At 42.7% G+C, this 12,039-nt stretch overlaps 1 protein-coding gene across 1 annotated transcript in view; it reads left to right on the forward strand.

Moving 5' to 3' along the window:
- Positions 1 to 12,039, forward strand: part of LOC109917065 (adhesion G protein-coupled receptor E1-like) — a 47,390-nt gene that overhangs the window by 5,743 nt on the left and 29,608 nt on the right. The window contains exons 5-9 of the mRNA XM_048617824.1: positions 3,093 to 3,224; positions 4,076 to 4,164; positions 6,191 to 6,289; positions 8,760 to 8,937; positions 10,910 to 11,026. Coding sequence (XP_048473781.1) covers positions 3,093 to 3,224; positions 4,076 to 4,164; positions 6,191 to 6,289; positions 8,760 to 8,937; positions 10,910 to 11,026 — 615 coding nt within the window. The remainder of the gene's footprint in view (positions 1 to 3,092; positions 3,225 to 4,075; positions 4,165 to 6,190; positions 6,290 to 8,759; positions 8,938 to 10,909; positions 11,027 to 12,039) is intronic.

Below are 12,039 nucleotides of genomic sequence, written 5' to 3' on the forward strand. Positions count from 1 at the left end.
CTTTCCTGCTCCTCTGATGCTGCCTGGCCTGCTGTGTTCCTCCAGCTCCACATTGTGTTATCTCCTTTAAACTTTCCCCCTTTTACCTTAAACCTATGTCCATTGGTAATTGTACCCTGGGAGAAAAGCTCTGACTGTTCATTCTAATTCTGCCTTGTAGTTTTCTTGATATATTCTAAAGACGTTAAGAATAGAAGAAAACAAAATGTTCTTGGACCAGGTGGGACATTTCGAAACAGAGATTGGATGTGATCATTATTATAGGTTCTGTAGTTTCCACAGGGCCCAAACTTGTGCATGTAGTGCCAGGGAGAATGGACCCAGGATCTAAATATACCAGGTCGCAGCCAGATGCTCAGAGACCATTTCTAAACTTGGTGCACTCCTGACCACAGCCCTCATTATAAGCATTATCCACTGGAATCAGCCAAACTGTTGTTGCCTCCGTGGAATCTGAGTCTGGATCCAGGGCCGAAATGCTGAGCTCTGTGGCTACTAAAGAGTAGGCTGCCTGTAGGCAGAGGAGAAGACCATTCAACCCCAGAAACATCAGCCTCTTTCAACGAGATCATGGTTGATCTGCATCTGAACTCCAACTAGCTCCCTCTGTTGTATGTCCTCTAATAGCCCTGGTGAATGGTTTTGGTGCCCTTTGTGATGAAGGGTGTACTTGCCTTGAACGTGACACACTGGAATTTCACTGGGTGGCTCCTGAGAGGAAGGTGTAGGAGTGTACCCCTCAACTGGGGACAAAGACTCAGGAGACAGACAGGATTCAGGCAAGTGGCGGACTTTTATACAAGCAAGAACCAGTTAATGCAGGGAAAGGGTCAAAGGATCTTCCCTGAATCTAGCCTCGATGTGAGAACACAGTTATTCCCTTAATCTTTGGCTCAAATCGAAAGAAAGATCAATGACACACTCTGATTTTTACAGTTAAATACAACATTTTTATACATTTTCTGTTACATTAATCACATACAATGTGGTCAATTTGTCCTTGCCCCGATTCCATACACCCAATCTGTTGAAACACCTGATCAATGATGGGCATTCCTATGGACAGCCCTAGGTTCCCATGGTCTGTTGGTGTTTAACAGACATTGTTAATCTCCAGGCCTTGGGATCTTTCTATGCATCTTATTAATTAGCATTCCAAAGTTACTGATTATACTCCTGGTCTGTCCCTGACTTGCTTCTCTCTAAGGACTGGTTGAATTCTGTTATCCATTGTATTCCATGTGCTACCTTGATCAAATTCAATTATTCCTCTTGTATTTTCCATTGTTTAAAAAAAATACAAAAGACAGTTGGTTTTAACCAACTGCTATAAGATTCGTCGTATTAATTTCTGTTATAAGGTTAGTTAGTAAAGTGTAAAGTTATACAACTACTTCTACTGTTAGCACTTTGTCACTAATAAGTTGCGACCAATTCATTTCATTCAGGGCATGCCAGGCATCCTTTTAGAGATAAGGGAAAGTGTTTCTTGAGATCAATTAACTTTCTCATCTAGGTTTAAATGTTTTTTCCCCTAATGTTTCTATTAATACTTTGGTTGTAGTGTATCTACACTTATGTTGAAATCTATCTCTATGATTGTCTGAAGAATCTTTAACTAGAACCTATTTCTTGATATTGTGAATAACTTCAAGGAACAACTAATTACTACAAAATAACTTTAGCTGTTGTCTTCACAGCTGCTTAATGAGTTAGGCTGGCTGGTTTGTGGGCTGTTATTTACACTCCTTGTTCTAACTGGTGCTGTTCACCTAATGGGACAAATCCTTTCATTAATGAGGCTGGAATCAATCACTTGAGTAGCCTTAGGCATCCTCTGATCGAACTATCTCAGATGGATACTTGCAAGGTCTTGGAGTAGCCCTGTTTAAAGGTACCATTATGATTCACTTAATGTAAGAGCAGGCTGTCCCATTTTGTTTTAATCCTTGTTGGCCATTTTGTGTCTTTCAAACATGGGCCGCTCTTAAAGAAGAGTTGATCTATGATGAGAAATCAGTAATTTGAGCCTACACATTGAAATTTAGAAGCTAACAGAAGCTAATAATCAGCTTGCTAACCCTTTAAAACCTTCCCGAAAATTCCTGAAAGGGGAGGAAGTGTGCATGAAGAGAGGTGAAAATGCATGATCAAGACAGATTGAACTCACCTATGGACACTCTAATTGTTCCATTAAATCACTATAGCGTAAGTGCAGTATCTAACACTTTGGTTATCAATGCCACAGACAAAATCTTAAATATTCATGCTTCTACCGTCAGCTCACTGTCAGTGCTGTGTGCACTATCTACAAAATGTGCTGGAGCAGCTCCACAAAACTTCTTCGACACATCTCCAATATCCAGAAGAACAAGAGCATCAGACCATTGAAATTATTACTGCAATTTTCCAGAAAGTTGTAACTGAATGTACAACTGGAGCCAATATTTGCACACTTTTCAAGGCATTCACTTATAGAGATACACTTTACAAGCATTCACCTCCTAACGTAACAATCACTCCACTTTTCTACTCTGTTCTTCTATAAAATGGCACAAGTAAATCCCAGATAGTGTCCACAACTTGCATGCAAGGAAATACAATTATGCTCTGAGCTGCACCATCCTGATTTGGAAATATATCGCCATTCTTTCAGTGGTCCTGAGTCAGAATCCAGCTTAGGTTGGGGGTCCGTTCAAACCTAAAGGACATATATATTTAATATTTACTCAGAAACACAATGAAGAGTTGAGGAGCAACCATGTCAGCCAAAGAGTTCTTAAAATGTGGAACTTGCTACAGCATGGAGTAATTGAACATCGATGCATGAGGTAGATGAGTACATGAGGGAGAAAGTAATAGAAAGCTATGTTGATGCAGTGAGACAGTGTTGGAGGAGGCTCTTAGGTGGAATATCAAGACCACCATCCATCTAACAGACTGATGGCCTGTTTCTGTGCTGCAAAGTTTATGCAATATGGATTATTAACAGCAAGTTACAAGCGTTGGCTCAAGTGGGAGCCTGTGTTGTCCAAGTTTGTTCAATCGAGCTGTGGAGCAGTTGCTGTGATCTCTTTCCCTCTTCACTTCAGATGTGGACGAGTGTGAGGATAAAGATGTGTGTGGCAGGAATGCAACCTGTCATAACTCTGTTGGGAGTTACCACTGTATCTGTCGGGCAGGATTTCATCCAGTTCCAGAACAGACAGGAAAGACCTGCACAGGTAATGGCAATGATTAATACGCAGGGCTGCATGGAAATGTTTATTGGCACTGGAGGTTTGGATGATTGGGCTTTTGTGTATGTTGGGGTGGTGGTGGTGGTGGTGGTGGTGGTGGAGGTGGAGGTGGATGGGGTCAGCTTGGTGAGGTCAGCTACACATATTGGGGTAGAAATTAGTTTGGGCCCATTACTCGGCCTAGGCTCGTGATGTACAGGTACTTTCCTGATAGACCATAGATGTCTGAGGCCTACGGCCCCAGAGAAATTTTGGGCAACTGGCAATGACTGTGAGCTCAGTTCTGTGGAGGAGAGGATCAGAAAGGGTAATGGTGGGAACGTTAGGATATCAGAAAACTTGTAGAGCTGAAATTAACTTCATCTTCAGTTGCTGGTTTCCAAGAATCATGAGTTTGATGCTGAGGAGCACATTTTATTTACATGCCTTCCCACAGATGCTACATCCCTCTTTGACAGAATTACAGGAGTTAATGGATGCTGAAAAATTGATCTTCATTAATTTATAATTTGGACTAATCTCTAAACAGGCTAGTTGGTATTGTGTATGTCAGTTTGGGTCAGTTCAGACCCCACTCTGGGTTAGAAGAGCAGTGATATGAAACGCCATGCCAGGATTTGAGAGTGTAATCTAAGCTGATGCTCCTCCCTTCCCAAGCCCCAGTGCTGTGCTGAGGGAGTCCTGCACTGTTGGAGGAGCATCCTTTAGATGAGATGTCAAAACTGGGTTCCATCTGCCCATTCAGATGGTCATCAGTAATCCATAGTAGGAAGATGGCAGAGTTTTTAACTGGGCACTAATGTTGAAAGATCTCTTAACTACTCTAATTTTTACAGTGCAACCTCTCAACTGTCCCAACCCAGAAAAACCAAACAATTCCACCCTCACACAGTGTAGTGGGAAGCATTCACAAGCCCTCAAACAGGTATGTGACCCATATTGTTCTATTCTCAAACTGACTCACTCATTATGCTTACTGGCGTACATTTCTTTGTACCCACGATATTTGATTTAACATGAACACAGATTTGAAATGGCTGCAGGATGATTATAATGGTCACTGTAATGTTTGCAGGTTTAAAAGGTTGAACGAAAGAAAATAATATTTTAAAAATCAGCAGTTAACTTCCCGGGAAACTAGAACTTCCTTGTTATCTAGCATCAGAATGTTCAAATTAAAAGAGACGTCATTTGGAAGCTTTTCCCCTGCTGTGATAAGGACAACTCAACCACTGAATATTTATCTCTTTTGGTTTGCCCCTACAACCTGATCCCCCACCTCATTCATTGGAACGAGGCCTGGGAAGCCACTCTGTTCCCAGAGAGGTTCAAATTTTCTTGTCTTTAGGCTTGGTTGTCAAATGAGATGTTAAACGCAGATCCCATGTGCCTTCATGGGCAGAACCAAGATCACAGTGGCACTCCTGTGGAGAAAGCACAAGGGAGCTTCCAGTAATGTCCAAGTCAAGATTTAGTCCTCAATACGAAATGTTAAATAGTTTATCATTATCTAAGCACTTGGCATTGCTGTTTATGGGAACTTCCTGTGTGCAAACTGGGGTGTTACTTTTTCTGCATTACAACTGTGACAAAAGCAACATCATGGACAAAACAGCTACACTCCAGAGGTGAGAGCAGAGTGACTGCCCTTGGCATAAAGTTGACATTTGACCACGTTTGGCATCAAGGAGCTCCAGCAAAACTAGACTCATTCACAATCAGGGGAAACTCTCTGCTGGTTTAAGTTGTAGCTGGCACAAAGGAAGATGGTTGTGATTGTTGGAGATCTGTCATCCCAGCTCCAAGACATCTAAGCCCAACCGTCTTCAGCTGCTTCATCAGTGAATATCTGTCCATTGTGAGTGAGGATGTTCACACAATGTTCAGCGCCATTCATGACTCCTCAGTTACTGAACCATGTCCATATGCAGCATAATCTGGACAACATTCAGGCTTGGGTTTATAAGTGGCAAGTTGTATTCACACTGCACAAGTGACAGGTAATGACTATCTCCGACAAGAGAAAGTCTGAACATGACGTTCAATGGCATGACCATTGCTGTATTACCCACTATCCATATCCTGGGAGTTACCATTGACCAGAAATTGAATTGGACCGGCTGTATAATTTCAGGGGCTACCAAAGCAGGTCAGTCCTGCAGTGAGTAAGTCATCTTCTGACTCTCCAAATCCTATACACTAATCCATGAAACACAAGTCAGATATGTGGAGGAATATTAAATAAAAACTGAAAGAACTGCAGATGCTGTAAATGAAAAACAAAAACAGAAGTTGCTGGAAACAGGCCTGGCAGCATTTGTGAAGAGAAATCAAAGTTAATGTTTTGCGTCTGGTGACCTTCCTCAGAATTAATGGTAGCTAGGAAGATGTTGGTGTGGTGGAATATTTGCCTGGATAAGTGTCATTCCAATAGCACTCAAGAAGCTGGATACAGTTTAGGATAAAGCGGCCCACTTGATTGACTTCCCATTAACCACGTTCAACATTCTCCCTCCACCAGTGATGCACAGTGGGAGTAAAGTACACTATTAACAAGATGCACTGCGGCAATTCACCAAGACTCCTACGGCAGCAACTGGAAAAATTGTCACCTGTAGGACAGGGGCAGCTGACGCTTGGGAGCATCACCAACCTCCAGGTCACAAACCATCCTAACTTGGAATGCCCACACATCCTATACCAACAAGGTTCCCTGACACTGATATCATGAACTCCAGTGAGATAGAACTAGACTGTCTGATGTAGTCCCAGTGTCACCACTAGCGACATAAGCAACGTCATGTCCCTTATTTCCAGATGCTACAAAGTTGATTCTCCAGGCTTTTGCTCTTGGGACTGTTGCTTTTGTGGATTTTCTTGGTTGATTTGTCCAGTAATGGTTATCAATGAGAAGGGGTGATTTTTAACTATTGTCTTGTTCCACTGTCTAGCCAAACTCTGAGGGTAATGGGTCTTGCTCCGCAATAGAAGCAGCTCACCGATTACTTGATAGAGTCTGTCAGAATTTCAGCTTCACAGACGATATCCAGGTAAGGAATTATAGGCCAGTATTTTTATTTGTTGCAAAAGTGACATGGTTCTGCTGCAGATTGTTCTACTCTGCAAAGCCAGTCAGTGAAGAATGATACCAGAGACAAGCTGAAAGTAGACCTACATTTATTTACAGAGTGAAACAGTACAAGCATGTTCCTCCAAACTCAATCAACTATAGTTTCAGTGAATGTCTCTAAGTTTTAAAATTTTTTAATGTTTTTTAATTGACCTTTTTTTAAATCAACCTGTTCAGAGATGTTATCACACTCCTCTGGCGCCCGTGGGACTTGAAGCCGGTTCTGTCAGTCGAGGGGTACGGACACAACCAGTGTACGACAAGATGGCCTTTGAATATCTCTTTCTATGGACTCAATTGAGACCCAAATTAATGCTTTCTATCAGCACATAGTCAAACACAGTTGGTAAACAATTAAAACAATGGGCTAAACCAGCCTTCCATCGAATGACTCCACCTACAGTTCCCGCTGCCTCGGGAAAGCAACCGACAGAATCAAAGACCCTTCCCGCACTGGTTATACTTGCTTCGATATTTTACTTTCGGGCAGAAGATATAGAATTTTGTATACACATATGAATTGATTCAAGAACAGCTTTTCTCCACTTTTATTAGACTTCTGAATGGACCTCTCAAATTTTAAACTTAATGTTGATCTCGCTGCCTGTGCACCTTATCTGAAGCCATAACATTGTATTCCTCGGTCTATTCTATTACCATATGTACTTTGTATGGTTTGGTCTGCCTGTTCTGCATGCAAAACATAACTGTTCACTGTACTCAGGTACGTGTGGCAATAATAAATCAAATCAAATGAGTTAATCTGATCATAGAATCCCCTAGAGTGTGGAAATGGGCCCTTCAGCCCAACAAGTCCACACTGACCCTCAGAGCATCATACCCAGACACATCCCCCAATCTACACATCCCCGAACACTATGGGCAATTTTAGCATGGCCAAGCCACCTAACTTGCACATCTTTGGACTGTGGGAGGAAACCGGAGCACCTGGAGGAAACCCATGCAGACACGAGGAGAATGTGCAAACTCACACAGACAGTCACCCGAGGGTGGAATCAAACCCGGGTCCCTGGCGCTGTGAGGCAGCAGTGCTAACCACTGAGCCACCGTGCCACCCCAGACATACACCAGATACACCAGACATCCACGTATTCCAAAATATGGATAACATAGGCTAGACCCCAGCTCTGTCTTTGTCCTGGGATTGCACCTGACTTCATTTTAAGCTTGTTGCAAGCAAGGGTGAGTCATTTGCTCGACCTGTCAGGCAAATGTACCTAGGATGTACCTAGGTTTGTATAGGACTTTGGTTCGACCACATTTGGAATACTGCGTACAGTTCTGGTCACCACATTACCAAAAGGATGTGGATGCTTTAGAGAGGGTGCAGAGCAGGCTCACCAGGATGTTGCCTGGTATGGAGGGCGCTAGCTATGAAGAGAGATTGAGTAGATTAGGATTATTTACATTAGAGAGACGGAGGTTGAGGGGGGACCTTATTGAGGTCTACAAAATCATGAGAGGTATAGACAGGGTGGATAACAAGAAACTTTTTCCCAGAGTGGGGGATTCAATTACTAGGGATCACGATTTCAAGGTGAGAGGGGAAAAGTTTAAGGGAAATATGCGTGGAAAGTTCTTTACGCAGAGGGTGGTGGGTGCCTGGAACGCGTTGCCAGTGGAGGTGGTAGAGGCAGGCACGATAGCGTCATTTAAGATGTATCTAGGCAGATACATGAATGGGCAGGGAGCAGAGGGATACAGATCCTTGGAAAATAGGCGACAGGTTTAGATAGAGGACCTGGATCAGCGCAGGCTTGGAGGGCCGAAGGGCCTCTTCCTGTGCTATAATTTTTTTTGTTCTTTGTTTGTTTGTTCATTTGGCATTTTACAAACTTCCTTTCGAAGGGGATAACAAGCTGTAGAGCTGGATGAACACAGCAGGCCAAGCAACATCAGAGGAGCAGGAAGGCTGACGTTTTGGGCCTAGACCCTTCTTCAGAAAATGATTCAGAAAATGGCCTCCTTTGGCACCATTACAATTCTGTGATTCTGTGAAAATGCCTACTTTGGCTGTTTCTCTTTAATTTCAAAGTTTCTTTTTGTGAATTGCAGTTCACTGCTGTTGTGATATTTTACAACAAATAGTAAGAGAGAGGGGCATTAACCTCATTTATTGAGGCAGATAATTGGCAATCACAGGTGGAGGGGGTGGAGTGTTGAAACAGGGAAGGACGAACAAGGGAGCGGAAAGAAAGATTCCAAGACATTCACTGTGACAGGGGTGTGGGAAAAGGAGGTGAGAAAGCAAAAAAAAATAATTGAGGAGGAAACGGTTCATAGATAAAAGGAATGAGAGAAAATGAATATAAGAAGGCAAATAAAACAGACCCATGAGTTCAAGAAGCCATTTCTTTTTCTATCCTTAGGCTGTCACAAACTTGACAAATGGTTTCCTCAATAGGAATTCACGGCTACAGAACATGACGGCCAGTCAACGGTTAAATGTCGTAACGACCATCTTGGATCTTTTGGAGAATACGGCAATGGCTATTGCTTTGACTTTGCCCAGTGGAGGAAGAAAGTCAATCTCAGAAGACTCTTTTGGTAAAATATTACTCAGTACAAATACTAACATTCTAGATGTCAAGTGGACACAGAAGGAGTCATTTAATCAAAGGCAAGGTTGTTTATTTCTGGTTTTATGGTCTGCACTTTCTGAGCCAATTGGCACTTTAATTAAAGAAATGTGTCAGTTAAAATGGTGACATCTGATTAAAAATTTTAAACAATGTTTCCTAGAATTGTTTTGAGTAACATGTAGAAACATTATTGTCAATGAGGCTGTGTCTTAGAGCTGAGCAAGTTCCTAGATCATATTTGATTATCACATTTCCACAGAAACACTGCTAAGGAAATTGATACCAATCTGAGTTCCTGTTTCTGAACACAAGGCCATTCAACATAGAACAGAATTAGTCCATTTCTGCCTTCTCCCCGTAACCTTTGATCACCTTCCTATTCAAGAACCTACCTACCTCTGACTTAAAGACACTCAATGACTTGGCCTCTGCAGCCTTCTGTGGCAATGAGTTCCACAGTCACCACCCTTTGACTGAAGATATTCCTCCTCATCTCAGCTCTAAAATGTCATCCCTTCGCTCCGAGGCTGTGCCCTTTGGTCCTAGTCTCTCCTACTATTGTAAATATTGTCTCCACATCCACTCTATCCAGGCCTATCAGTATTCTGTAAGTTTCAATGAGATCCTCCCTCCTCCTTCCAAATTCACATGTATCGGTTCTTGAAAAGTGACTGTCTGTGAATATTGGTTGTAAACAGGTTTCTACCTCCTTTTCCCACACCCCTGTCACGGTGATTGTCTTGGAATCTTTCTTTCCGCTCCCTTGTTCGCCCTTCCCTGTTTCAACATTCCACCCCCTCCACCTGTGACTGTGAATTATCTGCCCCAATAAATGAAGTTAACACCCCTCTCTCTTATTATTTGTTGAAACATATCACAACAGCAGTAAGCTGTGCTGTGACTCAGTGTTTGTGTGCCGCTTCTGGGCCTCAGTGGGTTATTTTAATGCCTGTCAGGGAGACGATTGGGTTATGTCTCACTCCAGAGGCTTTGAGCACAAGATCATGGCAGATAATCACACTGCAGTTCTGAGGAAGCATACACTGCCGGAGGGACTGTCTTTCACATTGGACATGAAGTTCACATTCCTCAGCATTTTGAAGCAATCACATCGATCAGCAGATTTTTGGTTTCAGGTTTTGCAAATGCAGGCTGGTTAGTTGGGGTCTCTAAATGGCCTGTTATAATCAACAGAAGGAACATTCTAAACAAAGACAGAAATTGCTGGAAAAGCTCAGAAGGTTTGGCAGCATCTGTGAAAAGAAATCAGGGTTAACATTTTAGGTCTGGTGACTCTTCCTCAGACGACCTGCTGAGCTTTTCCAGCAATTTCTGTTTTTGTTTCTGATTTACAGCATCCACAGTCTTTCGGTTTTTATTTAGGAAGGAACGTCCTGTTTCATTCAGTCAGATACTTGTTGAGATACGTAGGCTACATACCAGGTTCTGCACTAACACTGAAATTCATGCATAACATTGTTCGGTTATCTACTAGGTGGAGTGTCCTGAGCGTGGTAATAGCAATGCTAACAACCATTGTTAAGAGAGTCAGTCAAGCTTGCAACATGGCTCATTTACACATGCGAGAAACAACATACATTAATGCACAGGGACTCATTCTCTGCAAACAAAGGAATATGTTTGACAACAAACAGACAGTGCTGGGGAAATTCAGTAGAGTTTGGTAGCATTCTGTGAAGAGAAAAAGAGTTTATGCTTCGAATTCGATCTGACTCTTCTTCAGAAGTAATGAGCTTGATGTCTCAGGCTGAGTGGGCAAAGTGCAGAAAAGGAAGCCAGGGATGCTCTGAGTATCTAGGTAGGCTCGGAATGAATCATCGAGTAATGTCAAAGACAAGTAAACCTGTGAGAGAGAAAGACGCATGGCAATTTCAATAGGCACTGCATTCTTCACAAGGTCTTATCTTTACTTTTAGCTGCTAAGATCTGGGTGTCTGATAATCAAAGTATGCCAGACGAGTTGGTACGAATCGAGGTCTGGAATAATACCATGGAGATAAACTGGAGAACGATCATAGGAGCAAAGAACTCTGGTAAATGTTTAGTTTCTTCTGCATGCAGATTTGTATTTCTGAACTCCCTGTGTTTAGAATTGCTACTCCTCTCTTCCTTCTTTCCCTTCCACCCCTCCCCGCCTCTCTTCTCTCTCTCTCCCCGCCCCCCTCCCCCCACCACGGCCCTTTCCTTCCATTACCCTCATTCATTCCTCCCTTTCTATGCTAGCATTCTTGGGATGAAGGCAGTTGTCTTATGAGAAAAACTTGAGGAGATAGGTCTATACTTATTGGAGTCTACAAGAATGAGCAGAGATGTTTCTGAAACATGTAGGATTCTGAGGGACTTGACTGGACAGGTGCGAAAAGGATGTTTTCCCTTGTGAGGGAACCTAAACCTAAAGGTAACTTCACCATAGTCCTACCAGACCACAGGCTACTCTCTCATTGGGGAGAGGTGACTGGTGGTGTTTTAAATTGAGAGTCATCACACCTCAGGTGAGGGAAGAGGTTGAGAAGGAAGGACCTTCATGATTAACTTAGCTGTTGCATAAATTGAACCCACACTGTTGGGATTACTCTGCATCCAACCAACTGAGAGATGCAATGGCCTATTGGTATTATGCTGGACTGTTAATTCAGAGACCCTGGTAATGTTCTGGGGACCCAGGTTTGAACCCCACCATGACAGATGGTCAAATTTGACTTCAATAAAAATCTGGAATTAAGAGTCAGATGGTGACCATGAATCCATTGTTGATTGTTGGGAAAAACCCATCTGGCTAATTAATGTCCTTATCTAGTCTGGTCTACATGTGACTCCAGACTCACAGCAATGGGTGATTGACTCTTAACGACCCTCTGGGCAAATGGGGATGGGTAATAATGCTGACCCGGTCAGTGACGCCTTCATCCCATTGAATGAATAAAAGAAACTGAGCGAACTGACCCCGTTAATCTAGAACTAGAGACCACAGGTCTCCCACTGAAGAGGGAGATGAGGAGGAGTCTCTTCTCTCAGAGGCTCATTAGTTTTTAGATTTCCCTGCCCA

This window comes from Rhincodon typus, chromosome 38 (genome assembly GCF_021869965.1).
Source record: "Rhincodon typus isolate 14 chromosome 38, sRhiTyp1.1, whole genome shotgun sequence".
NCBI classification, from domain to species: domain Eukaryota; kingdom Metazoa; phylum Chordata; class Chondrichthyes; order Orectolobiformes; family Rhincodontidae; genus Rhincodon; species Rhincodon typus.